General features: G+C 38.0%; 3 protein-coding genes and 1 long non-coding RNA gene across 6 annotated transcripts; all 4 read right to left on the bottom strand.

Annotated features, from left to right (window-relative positions):
- Nucleotides 1–1,642: 1,642 nt before the first annotated feature.
- On the bottom strand, nt 1,643–3,897 carry LOC107780317 (uncharacterized). Of its 3 annotated transcripts, XR_012693506.1 has the most exons (5): nt 3,765–3,897; nt 3,418–3,555; nt 3,301–3,330; nt 3,103–3,209; nt 1,643–2,301 (listed from the first exon to the last, which is right to left on the bottom strand). It is a non-coding gene; the product is annotated as an uncharacterized LOC107780317 (long non-coding RNA). The 3 variants fall into 3 exon arrangements; XR_012693507.1 differs by lacking the exon at nt 3,301–3,330; XR_012693508.1 differs by lacking the exon at nt 3,301–3,330 and having other exon boundaries at nt 3,513–3,555.
- An 11,524-nt stretch (nt 3,898–15,421) lies between these two features.
- LOC142162259 (uncharacterized) lies at nt 15,422–15,918 on the bottom strand. Its single transcript, XM_075218590.1, has 2 exons — nt 15,780–15,918; nt 15,422–15,732 (listed from the first exon to the last, which is right to left on the bottom strand). The coding sequence occupies exons 1-2, from the start codon at nt 15,916–15,918 to the stop codon at nt 15,422–15,424; spliced, it is 450 nt and encodes a 149-aa protein (XP_075074691.1).
- A 288-nt stretch (nt 15,919–16,206) lies between these two features.
- On the bottom strand, nt 16,207–16,677 carry LOC142162258 (uncharacterized). The gene has a single exon (XM_075218589.1). It carries the CDS (start codon nt 16,675–16,677, stop codon nt 16,207–16,209), a length of 471 nt encoding a protein of 156 aa, XP_075074690.1.
- A 4-nt stretch (nt 16,678–16,681) lies between these two features.
- On the bottom strand, nt 16,682–19,910 carry LOC142162257 (uncharacterized). The gene is made up of 6 exons (XM_075218588.1): nt 18,996–19,910; nt 18,702–18,925; nt 18,145–18,511; nt 17,796–17,850; nt 17,093–17,754; nt 16,682–16,933 (listed from the first exon to the last, which is right to left on the bottom strand). Exons 1-6 carry the CDS (start codon nt 19,908–19,910, stop codon nt 16,682–16,684), a joined length of 2,475 nt encoding a protein of 824 aa, XP_075074689.1.
- Between the last annotated feature and the right edge of the window lie 549 nt (nt 19,911–20,459).

The following is a 20,459-nucleotide window of genomic DNA, read 5'->3' as shown; positions in this document are numbered from 1 at the left end:
TTGGGCGCCATCATGACCGGGGTTGGGGTCGTGACAATGATCTGTCAGTGAAGGAATCAATCGCATCACTAACTCATCCATATTCCCTGTCGGTGTTGATGAGAATTTGGAGGTGTTCCTGACGATGTAGCATCCGATCCAAAAGAATCATGAAGATTTGGCCCGTAGTAGCATTTTGCTTGAGATCCAAGACCATATACTCTTCTTTTCTTTTCTCCTCCTACGGCTTGATAATATGCTTTACACTGATCAATATCAGATTGAGTTTGTGTTTGTTGTTGTTGTAATATCTCCTGATATTTTTCCTATAGTAGAGTTAATAGTTAGTGAAATAAAAAGGCTAAATAATATTGAGCATTCAATTTACAAAATGAAAAAAATATATGAAAGTAAAGTCAATAAAATTATTTAAAAAGTTATCTTACATGTACGATTCGAGATTTCTCAGCAACAAAAGATTTTCCACCATTACCATGTGTATGGACGTGCAAATGCAACTCACTAGATTCTGATTCATTAGAATCAGATTGTGACTAGTTAGAGTAGTAATCTGATTTAGTAGTTAGATGAAGACTACTGCAATGAACGCAGTAAATATGCAATTGCAAAGAACTTTCACAGAGCTTGTGGTCTGTAACTTTAGTATCGGATTGTGACTAGTTAGAGTAGTATTCTACAGAGCTAAAACTTTCAATTCTTGCAAAGAACTTCCATATTTAGAAGCCTACTTGCACTGGAACTACAATTGACGCACAAAAGAAAAGAAAAAAAAATAGATTACTAAAGTAAGACACTTGAAGTGGTAAAAGAAGCTCCTATGCCACAAATAGAAAAGAAAGATGCTTTTAAATAGTTCTAGTACTTTCTTCCAAAGTAAACATGCTTAATTAGGACTATCTCCCATTATGGATGAAGTACGAACTTCACCCACCAAAATTTTGACCACTTGAGCCATGAAACATTTATTTCATTTTGATAAACAAGTTAATATTAGAAGATGAAAAGAGAAACCACAACCTATAATAGCAATAAAGATTCAGTGATGAGACTAAATGTGATATACAAAAGAAAGAAAGGAAATAAATCTTAGTAAGTCAAAGTTGTCACATAGTACTTTATTATATTCGCTGATAAACATTACCAATTCGAACAATTTTCCATATCACAACATAAGTATCGATCAAATCCCATAATGACAATGTTCCATTCTAACTGTTTCTTCACAAGAAAATCCCTAAATAAAGAGAGGAAAAAAGAAGACATTGGTATTAATTCCAAAGCCAAGTTTGGAGCTTGTCCCCTATTTTGAAGAGGGCCAAAGAGGATAGGTGAAGACAATCAAATTTGGGAAGGACAAAATTTCAATTGCATATAGAGATAAACAAGATTTTAAGGGATGGGTAGCATGGGCTATCAACCCTACCGAGCAAGGCACAATTGGATCGCAAGCATTAGTTGCTTTCCATAACTCAAACGGCAGCACAATAGGTTATACAACACACATAACAAGTTAGAGTCCATCAATGCTGAAAGGAAATCTCAGCTTTCAAGTTTCATATCTATCTGTAGAATACTCAAGAGCAGAAAAATTTCCAAGTAAATGAATGAATTATGCAACAGATGTTTTATGAGGAACAATATATATTCCAAAAACAAACCATAAGCATATTTGTTATTCAAAGTTATGACCTTTTTCAGATCTAACCATTTTAATTCCATAGTACAAATCTGTCCAGCCTAAATCTACATAATTCCACCATGCTAAGAAGTATGCAAAGCAGAAACAACTTGAATATTTAGGGGAGAAACAAGAGAAAATGACACAGATATTACATTCTAAGGCAGCTGTGTAGGACAACTCTAAACAGGTGAATATTAATCTTCCAAAATTCACAAACTTAGGCTGAATATTAATCTTTTAAGTATTCTCTAAGTACCTTGGCCTTCCATTTATTTAAATGAAATCACACTGAAGCATTACTAGTAGAGGATAGAGCATATTTTATATCCACCTACAAGTCTCTTCCGATGCTCTCCAACACTGACAGAGCCACCTGTGTGAGTCCAGTGGCAACTCCGCTCCCACCACAACGATTTTTTGCATTTATTTCTAACTTTTTAATACACTTAGGATCTTTCCAAAGTCTCAACCAACTTTCCCACATATTATTTGGAATAGTGTCCGGTTGCACCCCATTTGATTTTAGTTTGCTAACAGAATCACTATATCTTTTTGCTGCCCTACGCCTCCCATTGGATCCGCACCGCACTATCAATTGAAGAATCCCAGTAGAAAGCCTTCTGAAATAATTTTATAAAGTAATAACATTAATAAGTTACATATAAAAGTTAATATGCTTTCTAAATCAAAGACTCAATAAACACTTAACAATTAACACTGAGATAATTACCGGTAATTTTATTGGCTTTCAATGAGCTCCTCCATAATTTCACATTATGGCAAAGAATGCTTACCGTTAATTCAAACATGGAAGTCATAAAGATTAAGTGGCCAACATACCTTCTGCAAATTGAAACTCATGTGAAAATTGGTCTAATACCCCATGATTCTAGAAATGTCAACTTCATGATATTGGTCCAATACCCATGATTCTAGAAATGTTCTTTTTATCTCGACTATATATCATAAGTTAAAAATAGTATTTAACTATTTGTGTAATTTTAAATCTATGAGTTCAGTTAGTGATTTAGTATTAGAATAGATCTAAAAACATCACGCTTCGCCCTTCCAGAAAATCCAGTATTTTTACACAAATATTTTATACAATTATTACACAGGTGGACGAAAATTCTTACACAAAAAACCACGAGTTCCAGACACACAAAATTATATGAATTCTTACACAAATATTTTATACAATTACAGCTCGATTCTAACAAAAAGATAAACTCAAATCCAAACTATGCATAAAATTCATATGTTATCTAAGCACCCCCACAGCAAAATTCACACAAAGCTCAAAACTTTTTACATAATTACTGCTAAAAAAACAGAAAAAGCAATTTTGTAAACAATTACAGTTCTATTTCCAACAAAAAATAAACTTAAATTCAATTTATGCACAAAAATAATAGGGTTACCTCTACTTGTTTTCTGGTAGTTCTTGAATGAATCTGAAGCCTTCACTATAACAAAATTGCTTCTTCCAAATTGAGAATACTTGTGAAAATAAGATGAACCATTTGGCCTGTTTGACCAAGATTGAGAAAAAGAACTCTTTTTAAAGGAACCAATGTGTGGGGTTTTAACATTATAACAAGTATAAAGCTGGTAATTACCAAGAAAATCACATGCATACATGGCTATTTCTGCAGAATTTTTCCGAGGGGGAAAAACATTAACAAAGAGTAGAGAAAATCTGGAATAAAGATGGAGAAACTTTGAAAATAAAATACCAAAATAAAGCACAAGACAGGATGAACATGATTCTCGCCCAGATCTACAATACATGAATGAAATCACAAAGAAGCTTATCTTATCAAGGACATACAATCCCTAAAATCAACGCACGACTTCAAATTTCAGCTTCATGTCTGTGAGAAAAGACAAACGTGTGAGGAACTAATTGAAGCATCTAATAGAGCAAAGGAGAAAGACATTATAGCCCTAAACAGTTTCTCTATTTGGAGATTCAGGCACGTCACAGACTCAAGCAAGCATTTCTAATTTCAACCCAAGAAAAATGACAATGAATAGTTGTAAGATTCACACCCAATTTTTGGTGTTTGAAGAAAAAACTCACATTTGTTGAAGAAGAGTGAAAGTGGGAGTCTGATAGAGAGGAGAGGAATTGGGGTGTTTGTGCCCTAATGGTTGGAGTCTTTTAACTAGGGTAATTTTATTTTGGGAGACGAAAATTTAGCAACGGAAATAGCGACGGACTAAAATTCTGTCGCTAATAATAATTAATGAAATTTTATTTTAGAAAATTAGCGACAAAAATATTTTGTCGCAACTAACTTTCGAATGTATTGATAAGTAAAATAATTCAGCGATGGATTTTTTGTCGTTAACTTCGCCGCTAAGTTTTAATAAATTTTGTCGCCCAAATTTCGTTACTAATTTTGTAGGTAAAATAAAGGCGCTAATTTTTAGCACCAATTTGAGCGACGAATATAAGTTTTTGTCGCTAATCTGTTGCTATATTTGACACGAATTATTTTGTAGCTTATTTGGCGACAAACTATTACAATTCATCACTAAACCGTCGTTATTTAGCTACGGAATATCTCTTGTCGCAAAATTCCGTCGCTAAACGCTGTTTTTTTTTGTAGTGTTCTAATCACAGCAGTTGCTTAGAACAACCGAATATCGATAATAAACCTTTTATCAAATAAAGCTTCGTTCTAACACTTCCATACTACCAATGATAAATGAAACACAAAGAGAGTCATAACCATTCCTCAGATCAACCATTCGTGAAGCCACTCCTTCTTTGGCAAGGACCATAGCAAATTTCTGAGCGGAACATCGATATTATCCTTCCAACATGCTGAAACCGAATCTGTTTGTATTCATTCTAGATCCCAATGATCCCATCTAATCTAACACTACTACTCTGGTGACATGACACATCAATACGATCTAAAGCCACAACTTGTGCAATCCGCACACCAATAAGCAACAATCCGAGCGTACTCAAATCATGAAAAATGACTCAAATGAGAGAGTTGTACCATAAGCTCACCAGTACCACCACACACAATACTGAGAACCCGTCACACATCGTAGAAAAAGAACACACGAATCTAACCCAAAGGGTCATACCTTCGCATAACTTCGCTGCAATGCGCGACCCGATCCAAATACCGGTCCACCTGAAACACCTCAAGTCACTATGCTCAAAATCGATAACCACGCGCAATTTGACGTCTAGAAACAAAGCAAATCATCATAACTACGGCGAAGCAATTGACATAACATCACACAAACCCGAAAGTATACAACCGATACGCCATCCGCCGAGCAATACCCAATACTCTTTTCGCTCGAATTCCACTGAGAGACCTCAATAAAACCGCACTACATGTGCCTATAACCAACAAATCCTAACGCCTCGCAACACGGAAAGGTAACTCATAGATCTCCCTAGATCACTAATAAGCTCAATAACAATTGAATCAACATATCCCTCAACAATAAAACTCGAAGTCAACCAAGCCGACTCGATGCAGAACACACATCCATATTGGCCTACCAATGAATCCCTTATCAAGGAGTTCCTGAAGCTGTTCCTTCAACTCCTTTAACTTCGCCGGTGCCATACGATACGGTGCCCGACACCAGATCAATACCGAAATTAACAACCCTGTCCGGTGACATGCCCGGCAGCAGGAAACACATTCGGAAAATCCCTCACCATCGGAACTGAATCAATAGTAGGAGTCTCTGCACTGCCATCCATAACAAAGGCCAAATAAGAAAGACAACCCTTTCCAGGCATTTGTTGGGTCTTAAAAAATGAAACCACCCTACTGGGAACATAATCCGTCGAATCTCGCCACTCAATCTGTGACATTCCCGGCATAGCCAATGTCGTCGTCCTAGCGTAACAACTCAGAATAACACGATACGGAGACAACCAGTCCATACCCAATATCACACCAAAATCTAGCATACTAAGCAATAAGGATCCACTCGGGTCTCCAAACCTCCAATAGTTACCATACAAGACCAATATACACGGTCCACAACCATGTCCTAACCTTTTTGTGAGAACTCCTAGTCTCCAAATCCATACAACACGGGAATCACCATATCCGATCCCAACTCCACCGTCTGAATATACCACACACCCCTAATACCCAAATCATTCCACGAGAGGTACTCCTATAATTCTTTTGTGCCACCAAGCAAACTCGAATATCAATAGTTGATCCAACAAGAGAGTGTCGCAATACTAATGAAGTATCCTCAACTCAAACACATCGCCCTTTCTAAAATGTATACCCTCATCAAGCCACACCAATCACTGATCTCATTTATCTAGTTATCTGAAACCGTCCATGCTACCTAAGAATTTGTGACCTTCCTTTCAAAATTGAACCGTGATCTTACACATGCAAATCTCAATCCTATACAACATACCGCATATACCATACCATCCTAGGATAAACATGAGAACTTCATATCCATTCCGAGCCACAAGCAACTACATACTCTACTAACCAAGAACTTTCCATTGATCCCATCTAGAAGAAAATCACTATACATCCTATGCTCCTCATGCTTGTAAAAAAATATACATCTCTAACCGTGGTAGAAACCATCAAGAACTCTCCGAATTCCTTTTGCACAAAACTAAAGCGTCAGGACTGAATCCTTCTAACTAAACCAAGCTATGCAGGCCACTAAAACCTAAGAGCATTGCCGCGAAACACCTGTAGAAACTCATTACCTCGTAAACACCCAAAGAACTAATCATATCCTTACCATGCCGATCCGGCCTACTGCCAAGCTATCCCACCTATCTAAGTTCCTTATGATTTACCTTCAACTTGATACTTCTTCTCGCTATAACACCACAATCCTTGACCCAGACTCGCCACACGAGACCCAAGCATAAAGCCACACCGTCCTACGGTTCATAAGCCACTGACTACTCTCTCAAATATCCTCAAAAGCACCATATTCGAAATACTTTCCCTGAAGAGACTTCATGCGAATCTAAAGTCATTACCTTCACCTTCCCGATACTGATGTGTAGAATCCATAATGATATAAAAATACCATGAGTCTTGACACCCCCCATTGCAAACCTCAGTTTCTGGCCAAATATACACCCTGAAAATATCCAATTATTACATGTAAAATCTTGAACCCATTAGAACCATTCTCGAGAGTCATACACTCTACTCAAACCACAATTAGACCGTTCAAAAGGACCAGACGACCAGTGCTCATTAGCACTCCGATACCGTAGAATGTATCCTCACCTTAATGTAACCAAGCAACTTCCTATTCTATGCACCGTACATCCTTTACCAATAATAGTTTAAGTAATTCTGTGATTCTTATACACCCATAAAACCTAACATAACCTTTATTGAGATTTTCTTTACTCGAGCCATCCTCGATCTCAACCTCCGTAAGCTATAACTGTTCCACCAGTATGCCTCAAACTGGAACCAACATAGCACATAACCGTGCAATCAACTAATCAATAGCAGACTCCCCACTTGGCTCAAAGCCGTAGATCAAAACATACAATAACTCATAATGCATATACTCTATTACTGCCAAAATACCATCGTGAGATTAAACTCAATCCTTCATAAGCTCGTGCAACACAGACCATCTAGTACTTCAAATCTTCTACAAATCTCGCATTGACCCTCGTAACAGTCAAGCCCACTCTCTTAAGCGACCCAAATTCAAATTGCAACAAATATTTCACTAGTAAAAGAGATCTTCCAACAAACACCATAAGGATCACACAACTTTAGAACACTCCACAAGAGATAACCCACATGTTTCGCCTCAAATCTAACATCTCTTTATGCTCTTCCACCATCATAAATATTACGTAGTCACTTAATCTTCCTAAGTCTAAACTCATATCGCAATGTCAAATCTACTTCACTTCCCAACTAGGCAACATGAAACTCAGATCGTGTTTATCGTGCTTGCATTGTTGTTATTGGGGGTCTTGAGACCCAGGTAGATCTCCTACTTCTCGACATGTTGGATTTTGATATCATTCTAGGGATGGATTGATTATCCCCATATCATGCTATATTGGATTGTCATGCCAAGACAATGACCTTAGCATTACCGGGGTTGCCTCGTTTGGAGTGGAGAGGGACCCTTGGTCATTCTACTAGCAGGGTTATCTCATAAATGAAGGCTCGGCGTATGGTTGGTAAGCGATGTTTGGCCTATTTGGCGTATGTTCGTGATTCCAGTGCTGAGGTTCCTTCTATGGATTTTGTGCCCGTTGTTCGTGAGTTTCCAGAGGTATTTCCTTCAGACCTGCCGGGGATGCCACCCGATAGGGATATTGACTTTTGCATTGATTTGGCTCCAGGAACTCAGCCCATTTCTATTCCGCAATATCATATGGCCCCTCCAGAGTTGAAAAAATTAAAAGAACAGTTGCAGGACTTATTGGATAAAGGCTTTATTAGACCTAGTGTCTCGCTTTGGGGTGCGCCGGTGTTGTTTGTTAAAAAGAAGTATGGGTCGATGAGGATGTGTATAGATTATCAGTAGTTGAACAAAGTCACCATCAAGAACAAGTATCCATTGCCGAAGATTGATGATTTGTTTGATCAGATTCAGGGTGCTCAAGTGTTTTCTAAGATAGATTTGGGATTTGGCTGCCATCAGTTGAGGATCAGGGCATCTAATGTCCCTAGGACAGCTTTTTGCACTCGGTACAGGCATTATGAGTTCTTAGTAATGTCATTCAGGTTGACAAATGCCCCAGCAACTTTCATGGACTTGATAAACCAAGTGTTCAAGCCTTATTTAGATTCTTTTGTGATTGTCTTCATTGATGATATTTTGATTTACTACCGCAGCCAGGAGGAGCACGAGCAGCATCTTTGAGTCGTTCTTCAGACTCTAAGGGATAGTCAGTTGTATGCTAAGTTTTCGAAGTGTGAGTTTTGGTTGAGTTCGGTTGCGTTCTTAGGTTATGTTGTATCATCAGAGGGTATTCAAGTAGATCCGAAGAAGATAGAGGAAGTCAAGGACTGGCCTAGACCCGTATCAGCTACGATAATCCATCCCACGTGTTAGACTTCAGCACTATCCAGTTGGACAAGGATCTGACCTATGAGGAGGAGTCGATAGCTATCCTAGACCAACAGGTTTGTTAGTCGAGATCGAAGAAGTTCCCTTCAGATCATGTTTAGTGGAGAGGTCAGCCTGCCGAGGCAGCTACCTGGGAGTCCAAGTCCCATATGCGAAGCCGATATCCCCATCTTTTCCGTGACTCAGGTACTTCTTTTCTATGTCCATTCGAGGATGAACAGTTGTTTTAGAGGTGGAGGATGTGATGACCCAAAAGGCCATCACTTGATTTTTGAGTCAATTCTATGTTTTGAGGCCCTAAAAGTCTCCTTTTATCTCACCTCGATTTACGTCGCGGTCTGGGCGTATATCTGGAACGCTTTTATGTGAAAATTTGATAAAAATGCTAATTTGGCCTTTAAAACTGAATTTAAGTTGACTTCGATCAATATTTTGGGTACACGGATCCGGACCCGTGATTTGACGGTCCCGAAGGGTCCATATAAAAATATGGGACTTAGGGGCGTATGCCCGAAATCGAATTCCGAGGTCCCAAGCCTGAGAAATGAATTTTTGAAGTGTTTAACTAAAATTGTAAGATGTTTTGGAAATTTAGATGTATTTGAAATTGATGGTATCGGGACTATATTTTGGTTCCGTAGCCCGGTACATGTCTTATATGTTATTTAGGTCAATAATGTAAAATTTGGTAAGAAAGGGACTTGATATGACGTGAATCGGACCCTCGGTTGCTAAAATTTGAACCTAAGAGTTCTTGAGATTTTTCTTTGATTTTGATGCTAAATTCGTAGTTAAAGGTGTTAATTTGGCTATTTAATCGCACGAGTAAGTCCATATGATGTTTTGAGTTAGTATGCATGCTTGGTTTGGAGCCCCGAGGGCTCAGGTGAGTTTACGAAGGTTTTTACACTTAGGAAAAGTTTTAGAAATGTTGCTTCTGATGCACAAACATTCTGTACTTCGTGATCGCGAAGCCTTTCACACGATCACGAAAAGGAAATTAGGGTTGGGGTGAACTTGTTCTATGCGAACGCGAAGTAAGGGACACGAATACAGAGCACTGGGGGCTGCTCTACGCGAACTCGACCTTTGTCCCGCTAACACGTGATGTAAAATGAAGCTGGTCTGGGATGTTGTCGTTCTTCTACGCGAACGCGTACACTGGTCCGCGAACGCGAAGTTCAGGAGGGCAAACCCTTCGCAAACTCATAGGATAACTCGCGATCGCGTAAGTCCACTTTTGGCAGCTCTTCGCAATCGCGACAGTGTTCTCGCGAACGCGATGAACACTGTCGCCCAGCTCTTTTAAACAGTAACAGAAACGGGAATAAATCATTTACTCACATCTTTTTCCCCAAAATCAGAACCTAGGTGATTTTTGAAGAGTAAAATCAACACTAAATCATAGGTATGTATTCCTAAACCCATCTCCTTCATTTCCATCAACACCCATTAGATTTCTAGGCCTAAATATTGTTCTTCCATGGTAGAATTTGGGATTTTGGGTAGAGTTAGGGCTTTTTGAATAATTAGAATTTAGACCTCATTTTGGGGTCGGATTTCGAAACTAATTGTATATTTGGACTTGTGGGTGAATGGGTGATCGGGTTTTGGTCCGAACCTCGAGTTTTGACCTAGCGGGCCCGGGGTCGATTTTTGACTTTTTTGGGGAAAATGATAGAGAACCTATAATTAAGCATTGAGTATGAATTCTTTAGCATTTATTGATATTGTTAAATTAATTTGGACTCGATACAAGTAAACCGGAGGTTAATTCTAAAGTAAAAGCGGTGTTTGAGGCTTGAGTTGGCCGTAAAAGTTCGAGGTAAGTGTTTGGTATAACCTTAGCTTGAGGGAATAGGTATTATGCCTTATTTGCTATGTGCTAGTGTAATATACGACGTATAGGTGTGGTGACGAGTATCTATACGTCGGTGTCACGCATGCCCGTGAGTCTTAAATTGTAATTGTTGTATTTCTTAATGAGTACTAAAATTGCCTAAATTGTTGATTCTCCATGTTGAGCAAGACCTATGATTAACTTGTGGTATTTGTTTATTGTGGAGCATTGTCTCCAGTTGAGGTTTTGATTGTGAAGTTAAGTGTTGGTACAAGTTTGGTTATAGTTGATTCCCTTGCGGGACGTACTTATTTCTTATTGTTGATTCCCTTGCCGGGATGTATTTATTCTTGTTGTTGATTCCCTTGCTGGGATATTATTGTTGCTATTGTTTGGGTGAGGAAAGAGTGATAAAGCACGAAGGGTGATGCTGTGCACATTCATATTTATGCATTTGGCGAGGAAAGAGTGATAAAGCACGAAGGGTGATGCCTTGTACATTTTTATAGATATTGATGCGTATGGAGAGGAAGAGAGATAAAGTACGAAGGCTGATGCCATGCATATTTCTAATAATTATATGGTGAGGAAGAGAGATAAAGAACGAAGGGTGATGCCATGCACATTTTAATTATTTGATTGCATTGGTGAAGATTGAGAGTAAAAGCACGAAGGGTGATGTCATGCACTTATTGCCTGTTTATTTTGATTTCTTGCTGTTTTGGTTCAAGTACCTTGATTGTCTTATTCCACTATTACTGTGATTCATTATGTTGATATTCTTCCCCATAGCATGTTGCCCTTTCCCCGTTACTTCTGAATTACTTTTATTACTATTATTCTGTTAGATACAATTTGGCTGCAGGTTATTGGTTGTTGTGTCCTAGCCTCGTCACTACTTCGCGAGGTTAGGCTCGACACTTACCAGCACACGGGGTCGGTTGTGCACTACACTCTGCGCTCTTTTATGTAGATCCCAGTACTGGAGCATACAGACCTTAGCTAGGGGTTGCTGCCTTCAGTCCATCAGGAGACCCGAGATAGTCCTGCAGGCGTCCGCAGGCCTTGGCCTCCCCTCCTTATCTAGTTTGCATCTGTTATTTACTATTTTCGAGATAGACATGTAATTTCTTGTTCAGACTTTATTTGTAGCTTTCTTAGTTAGTCCGTGAGATTGTGACACCAGTTCTGGGTAGTTTATGTTATGGATTTGTATTGATGTTAGCTAAATTGTTAAATTTTCATTCTTTCGCTCTATTAATTTCTGTTGTTTATAAATGTTAATTTATAATTGTTAATGGTTTAAAAATGAAAAGAGTAAAATAAGTGGCTTGCCTAGCTTTCACTAGTAGGCGCCATCATGACTTCCGAGGGTGTAAAGTCCGGGTCGTGACACTTTTACCTCTGTCATCTTCATTGTAAATGGAAAACGAATTTGAATTCTTCAGTCTAAGTGCTTGAGTTTGCAGATAATTCCTTAGAATGACACACAAATTTTTGATTATAAGATATGAGAGTCAAATTTTGCTAAGAAAAAAAGAAGAAACTAAAACCCTCTGCTATGGTAGAGAGAAAAGAAGCGTTCTTTTCTTTGAAAGAGGGAAAGAGATGGAACCCTAGTCAAATTTGTTTTTAATTTTAGAAATAAATCCAACCGTTGGATTAGATGCATCTAATGAATGAGATTAATCCTGATATAAGTAAATAAGGTATAATAAAATTAATAAAGAAAACATTTATTTAGAATTCTCTAGAAGATAGAAGAAATGATCTTGACCATTAATTTAAAATGGACTAGATCTGATGAATCTATGTGGTAAGAAGTGGGCTCAAAGTGTGAAGGGATGAGGAGGGCATGTGTTAGGCGTGTGTTGGTCCCAGAATTTGAACCGTTAGTGCCTATGCGGCGCTGATCTAGAGGCTCATGTGGCGCTTATGTGGAGTCCATGTAGATGAAAGAGTTAGGTAGATGGACTGGCGGGTATGAGCTATTTTATGGGCTATTTTGTGGGCATGGTTGGTTGATTTATGGGGTTTAAAAATCTGAAAATGTGTTATAAGAATTGGCCCCATTTTAAGTAACATTGAACTTTACCAAGATGATCCAATTTACATTTAAAAGTCTTTTTTCACTTTAAATTTTACTATGCATCCATAATTCTAATAATTTATAATAAAATATATTATATTATATTGTTGTAAAAATTAATATTTAGTATGTATGAATTTATATATAGAATAAGAAATAGAGAAATAAAATATAGAAATAGAGAAATAAATTATAATTTTATTACGATGCATTAACATTAAATAATAATATGATAGTGACTAAGTAACTAAAATAATAATAACGATATAATTACAATAAATAAATAAATATGATAAATTATATTAAGGCTAATTATATTTTATTATTTTAAAAATCTTGAGGCTAGAAAAATATAGCAAATGTTTTGGATAAAAATATGTAAAATATATTTAGTAAATTATTAAGAATTAGGAAGTATAAAGAAATTGATTATGAAAAAGGAGGGCCAAAATTGGTTGTCAACAGCTGCTCCTGTTTGACCGTGGACGATGAAAGAGTCTTCGGGCAAAGAAATTGACTTAGTGACCAATTTGTCCCGATTTGTAAATATGGATCAGAGGGTTGGAAGGATTATAACATGAAACTTGGAAGGCTTTTGAAATGAAAAGAAATTTTAAAGAGTTATGGCCGAACTCTGATTTCTGAATCGCCCACATACCTCGGGTTCTACGAGAATCAAGTCATATGTAATTCCAGATTGATGGTGCTATGGAATAAGACTTAATGATTGATGCGGATCCTAAAATGCCGCCCCAGTGTTGAATTATGAAGACACAAGGTGTTAGTTATTGGGAAACATGATTGAAAGAAAATGTGTCGAAATAAGGATTTTGGCTAAGATTTTGGTAGTCTGGACGAACGGAATCCGAAAGTAGACCTTTGACTTTTGCTGGCTAGTCTGGTTTCCTCCCCAGCAAACTGTCCCAGTTCGCTGCTTAGATAGAGTTTCACGTTGTGCTATTTTTTCTGCTAAGCTCAATAGACTAGGTAAAATTGTTAGTAAACGAGATATAAAAATGCGATAAGTCATAACAGTAATTTCATTAAAATGAAACCTCTAAGCCATTAATTTATCATAAAATAAGCCAGGTATGTTAAAATAATTCTTTGATCATGACTAATGAAATGAGGCTTTGAGTCAATGATTCATGTAAATGGTGTCTTTCAGCGATGAATTATGTATGATTGATAAAAATGAGGTATTTAAGCCAATGATTGATGAAAATAAGGCATTTACGCCAAATGATAAAGTAATTGAGGCGTTTAAGCCAAATGACTGATGAGGCTTTCCAAGCCAAATGATTTAAGGTAATGAAAATATTTGTGGTGCATTTGCAAGGCAATTGTGTGGTGCATTTAAAAGTAATGGTGCAGTGTAGTTGAAAGTATTTGCATCGTGCATTTGCAAGCAATGGTACTTTTTAAAGCATTTGTGCAGTGCATTTGTAGTGCCTTTGAAAGCAAAAGTGCAGTGCATTTGAAAGCATTTATATTATTCATTTTGCAAGCAATGGTGCAATGCATTTGAAAGTATTTGTGTGGTGCATTTGAAAGCAATGGTGCGGTGCATTTAAAAGTCAATGTGCAATATATTTAAAGCTATGTGCGATGTAGTTTGCATTTATAAAAATTAGTAGCTGAAAAGTAATGACAATCAATGTATTAAAAAAATATTATAAGGTTCCAAAATTATCATTAGAAAAATCTCAAACTTAGATTTTAAATATCATCATCATTCAAAAGGTGTAATTTTCAATAAAATACTATAAAAAATTCAAACTGTTCGACGAAGGGTCTTGGTATTTATATTCATTATTGATTTTTCTACTTCCTCTATCCTGAAAATCTGCACTCAAAGAAACAATTATGAGTTGGGGGGGGGGGAGGGGGAAGGTTGATTCGTGTTGACTTTGATGCCGTGGCCTTTGATAATCTTGCGCTTCCCACTTTGTTTGGACTTGTAACCCCGACCCAACAATGAATCTTGGCGAATGAATAGTTAAGAAATTTTGATGAAAAAAATCAATTTTAATAAATAAAATATGCATAATTTTTTTTATAAAAATAAAGTTATTGCCAAATTTTGCATTGTGACATGCTTGTGAAATAAAGTGAACGTCCTTATTTGAAATCCTGTAATTCGTCTTGCTTGACCATCCTTTGTCGATGAATGATGCCTCCTCATGACAACGTCTTCAAAAGCTGCCCCAGTTTCCAACTTGGGGGGAAATAATGCATTTATTATAATGAGACCGAACCCACAGGTCTGCCTACGTATCCCCTCTTAAACGGGAATCAGGTCAAACGTAGTTCATTTATATTAAGAAGTATTACATAGAAAAGAAAGAGGTTGCCAAATATGCCTCTAGACATAGTATCTCTTGACTTCATCTAAGTTGATGGGCTTGGCCCATACTTCACCATCCATTTCTGCTAAAATCAGTGCTCCTCCAGTCAATACCCGATGCACCATGTACGGACCTTGCCAATTTGGTGCAAACTTTCCTTTAGTTTCATTTTGGTGCGGGAATATGCGCTTCAAAACTAGTTGCCCCAGTTTGAACTGACGTGGTTTCACTTTCTTGTTGAAGGCTCTGGCCATCCTGTTTTGATAGAGTTGACCATTGTAAACTGCATCCATTCTCATCTCGTTAATAAACATTAGTTGTTCGTACCGATTCTTCACCTATTCTGCATTGCTCAGCTCGGCTTCCTAGATGACCCTCAAAGGTGGTATTTCAAATTCCGCTGACAATACAGTTTCAGTTCCATAGACCAAAAGATAAGGTGTTGCCCCAGTTGATGTTTTGACTATAGTGCGATATCCAATGAGAGCAAATGGAAGCTTCTCATGCCAATGCCTGTAGTTATCAATCATCTTTCGCAATATCTTCTTCATGTTCTCGTTGGCTGCTTCAATAGATACATTCATCTGAGGTTGATAGGGAGTGGAATTTCGGTGAGTAATCTTGAACTTATCACATATTTCTCGCATCAAGTCACTATTGAGATTGGCTCCATTATCTGTAATGATTAACTCGGAATTCCAAATCGGCAAACGATGTTATTACGGACAAAATCTGCTACCACCTTTTTTGTAACTGACTTGTAAGAAGAGGCTTCTACCCACTTTGTAAAGTAATCAATAGCTACCAAGATAAATCTATGCCCATTTGATGCGACAGGCTCAATAAGGCCAATGACGTCCATGCCTTAAGCTGCGAATGGCCAAGGAGAACTTGTCACATCGAGTTTATTCGGCAGGAGTTGAATCAAATCACTATGAATCTGACACTGATGAAATTTCTGTACAAAACAAATGCAATCTGTTTCCATGGTCATCCAAAAGTAACCTGCTCGGAGAATTTTCTTTGCCAAAGTAAAACCATTCATGTGAGGCCCACATGTTCCTGCATGTATCTCTTCGATCACCTTGTATGCTTATCTGGCATCTACACACCTCAATAGTCCTAAATTTGGGGTCCTCCTATATAAGATTTAGCCGTTTAGGAAAAAATGATTTGCCAATCTTCTAAGCGTTCTCTTCTGGGTACTGATTGCTCCTTCAGAGTAATCCCTTGTCTTGAGATACCTCTTAATGTCATAATACCATGGTTCTCCGTCTGGCTCTTCATCCACATGGAAACAATAAGCTGGCTGATCTTGCACATTCACCTTGATGGGGTCAATATAGTTTTTATCTGGATGTTGAATCATGGAAGACAAAGTTTCTAAAGCATCTGCAAACTCATTTTGAACTCTTGGAACATGCTTGAAGTCCACCTTGATAAACTTCTTACATAACTCCTTTACACAATGTAAGTACGGTAGGATTTTTGTGTTCTTTGTATTCCATTCGCCTTGTACTTGATGAATCAGCAAGTCTGAATCACCTATAACCAACAACTCTTGGATATTCATATCAACGGCCATTCTAAGCCCAAGTATACAAGCCTCATATTCTGCCATGTTGTTAGTGCACAGAAACCGAAGTTTTGCTGAGATTGGATAGTCCAAATTCTGAAACTAATACTACTCCAACTCCGACTCCTTTGAAGTTTGCGGCTCCATCAAAGAACATTCCCCAACCGGAATATGCTTCTGAAATGACTTCTCCAGCAAACAATATTTCTTCATCTGGGAAGTATGTCCTAAATGACTTATATTCTTCATCCACATGATTTTCTGCAAAGTGGTCAACTAAAGCTTGTCCGTTGATGGTCTTCTGAGTAACATACACAATGTCAAACTCACTTAGAAAAATCTGCCACTTTGCCAGCTTCCCTGTAGGCATAGGTTTCTGAAAGATATACTTGAGCGGGTCCATCTTGGAAATGAGATAAGTGGTGTATGCTGACAAGTAATGCCTCAAATTTTGTGCAACCCAAGTTAAGGCGCAACAAGTGCGTTTCAATAAAGTATATCGTGCTTCATATGGTGTGAACTTCTTGCTCAAGTAGTATATGACTTTCTCCTTCCTCCCAGTTTCATCATGTTGCCCCAAAACACATCCAAATGCATTATCTGATCCGGACATGTATAACAACAGCGACCTTCCAGGTTTCGGAGGTACCAGCACAGGTGGGTTAGATAAATATTCCTTGATCCTATCAAAAGCTTGTTGATATTCCTCTATCCATTTGGTAGTGGCATCTTTCCTCAGCATCTTGAATATTAGCTCACAAATCATTGTTGATTGGGCTATGAAACGACTGATGTAGTTAAGGTGACCAAGGAAGCTCATCACGTCCTTCTGATTCTTTGGAGGTAGAAGGTCTTGGATAGCCTTTATCTTTGAAGGATCCAGTTCTATGCCCCTTCTACTGACAATGAAACCTAATAATTTTAAAGCCGGAACTCCGAATGCACACTTTGCGGGATTCAGCTTCAAATTATATCGCCGCAACCTATCAACAAACTTCTTCAGGTCTACCAAGTTATCTGAACTCTTCCGTGACTTGATGATGACATCGTCCACATAGACCTCAATCTCTTTATGGATCATGTCATAAAAAATAGTTGTCATAGATCTCATATATGTATCACCTGCATTATTGAGTCCAAAAGGCATTACCCGATAACAATACACCCCCAAGGTATGATAAACGATGTCTTCTCAACATCATCTTCATCCATCAAAATCTGGTGGTAACCGGCAAAGCAATCAACGAATGACTTTAACTCATGCTTTGCACAATTATCAATGAGTATGTGAATATTCGGGAGTGGGAAATCATCCTTTGGACTAGCCTTGTTGAGATCCCGATAATCCACACATATTCTGATCTTCCCGTCCTTCTTTGGTACTGGTACTATATTGGCCAACCAGGTGGGGTACTTCGTGACTCGGATGACATTTGCCTTAAATGGCTTGAAGACTTCTTCTTTGATCTTCAAACTTAAGTCCGTTTTGAATTTTCTTGTTTTTTGCTTTACCAGGGGACAAGATGGATCCGTTGGCAACTTATGGGAAACAATATTAGTGCTTAAACCAGGCATGTCGTCATACGACCAAGCGAACACATCGACATGTCGTCTCAGAAGATCCACATATTTCTCATATTCTGATGGTGTCAAATGGACACTAATTCTTGTTTCTTTTATAAACTCTGAATTTCCCAAATTTATAAGCTTTGTTTTGTCGAAATTTGGTTTTGACTTGTTCTCAAACTGCTCAAGTTCTTTAGTTAATTCTGCAGGCGGCACATCTTCTTCATATTCTTCAAGATCTTGCTTGCTATTTTGTTCACTTGTTTCATTGCATATCACATTCACGGTGTCGACATTTTTATTAATTTGTTTGCTGAAAAATAAAATAAAAAAGAAAGAAAATTAATAAAGACAAAAAAATTAAATGTAAAACGAAAAAGCATATTCAGATTTTGCATTTAACCTTCCAAAAGATCGAGGCAAACAACATAAAAATCATAGACACGATTCAGACCTCAATTTTGAATCGTGTTCTTTAAAAAGTATTATTACAATCCATCTACCAAGACTCCCGGCAAACCGAGGATGGTGTACAAGTCCAATTGTTCAAAACATCTCCAGGTGCGACATCCCAAATAGTTGGCATCTCAGTGCAATCTTTCAGAATCACGTTGTAATCGGCAATGAATAGGTTCCTGATTCCTTCAACGAGGTCATATTCAGCATCTTCATCTAGCTCATGAATAGTAACTGTCTTGGGGAATGACTGGCTTAGCGGCAGGATAGGCTGTGGCAGGACAATGTCACTTTTATTCTTGAGACGGGCCTCCGAGACTTCTTTTGGAGTGGGTTCGTACCCTAGGCCAAATGTGTTGTTCTGCCCTGGTAACTGAATTGGCTCTACTATTCCATGAAACCTTGCTCCAAGTCCTCGACCAGGCTCGAAACCATTCTCCAACATTTTTGATACCACCATCACGAACACACTTGGCAACTTTATCTCTTTCTTTACCTCGGGTAGCAGTCATAATTTCTTCAATGTGGAAAATGGCTCCATCCAACCTCTCCACATTGTCAATGATAGGGATCGAATTCCCGGGGTAAATGGGATTGCTTGCTTCTCCATGAATCACAACTTTCTGGTGATTCCACACAAACTTCACGTTCTGGTGCAAAGTGGAAAGGACTGCACCGGCCATGTGAATCCACGAGCTTCCCAACAATAAACTATAAATAGAAGATATGTCTAAAACTTGAAATTCAATGATAAACTCCACAGTACCAATTTGTAATGCTAAGTCAATTTCACCAATAGCACTCCTTTGCGCTCCATCAAAAGCTCTAACATTCACATGAATTTCACGAACTTTTTCGATGTCAATTCCCAAAGCTTTAAGGGTAGTGAAAGGAAATATATTGAGTGCCGAACCATTATCAATAAAAACCCTAAAAATAAGCTTGTCCCTGCACTTGACAATGAGATGCAAAGCTTTATTGTGACTTAGACCTTCAGGCGGCAATTCATCCCCGTGAAAAGTAATCTTGTGGGCTTCTAGAATTTGGGCTTCCATAGTTTTGAAATGTTCACTAGTTGTCTCAGCTGGCACATATGCTTCATTGAGTACTTTTACCAAAGCATTCCTGTGGCTATCGGAACTCATCAATAATGACATGAGGAAAATTTGAGCCGACATCTTCTTCAATTGGTCTATAACAGAGTATCTGGTACATTGCATATTTCTCCAAAACTCTTCTACTTCAGCTTCTATCATAGACTTCTTTTTGTTGTTGTCCTCACTTGAAGTTTCTCATGATGCTTCTTCAGGATTATAACACCGACCGGATCTTGTCATACTTCCAGCTGCAGCTTCTACAACTAATTTTACCTTTCCTTTATTCCTTACATCAGACTGATAGACCCAAGGAACTGCTTTGGTTTCAAATGAGGGTGTCTGAGCAACTAGAGCCATGATCCTGGGTTTCGGAGGGAGTACTTCCACCTCAATTGGTGCTCGTACTTGCACTGTGATGACATGAGCGATAAAGGCAGATGACACAACCTTTTTCTCGTCTTCAATTGGTACAATTGTTCCTTCCAAATTCCAATCTTCATCAGTAGATTTCATGTTAATACCAGTATCACCGAGATTTGGAAGAGGGTTGTTGTTCACATTCGGGGGAGCTTCCTTAAGCTGAATAGTTCCTGCTTTGATCAACTCTTCAATCTTATCTTTGAGAGTAAGGAAATTTTCTGTGTCATGTCCAGTCACACCATAGTGATATGCACAATGCTTGGTCCCATCATACCATCCTGAGAGGGG

Source organism: Nicotiana tabacum, chromosome 7 (genome assembly GCF_000715075.1).
Source record: "Nicotiana tabacum cultivar K326 chromosome 7, ASM71507v2, whole genome shotgun sequence".
Classification (NCBI taxonomy): Eukaryota; Viridiplantae; Streptophyta; class Magnoliopsida; order Solanales; family Solanaceae; genus Nicotiana; species Nicotiana tabacum.
The sequence above is the reverse complement of the archived record's forward strand: the minus strand, read 5'-3'. Positions and strand labels throughout refer to the sequence as shown.

Coding starts and splice junctions, on each gene's coding strand:
- LOC142162257 (XM_075218588.1), bottom strand. CDS start 19,910: ATGATAGAAGCTGAAGTAGAAGAGTTTTGGAGAAATATGCAATGTACC. Junction 18,926..18,995: donor AACAACACATTTGGCCTAGG/GTACGAACCCAC, acceptor GTCCTGCCACAG/CCTATCCTGCCGCTAAGCCA. Junction 17,851..18,144: donor CGGATCCATCTTGTCCCCTG/GTAAAGCAAAAA, acceptor GGTTACCACCAG/ATTTTGATGGATGAAGATGA.
- LOC142162258 (XM_075218589.1), bottom strand. CDS start 16,677: ATGGCAGAATATGAGGCTTGTATACTTGGGCTTAGAATGGCCGTTGAT.
- LOC142162259 (XM_075218590.1), bottom strand. CDS start 15,918: ATGGACGTCATTGGCCTTATTGAGCCTGTCGCATCAAATGGGCATAGA. Junction 15,733..15,779: donor GGTGGTAGCAGATTTTGTCC/GTAATAACATCG, acceptor TAATCATTACAG/ATAATGGAGCCAATCTCAAT.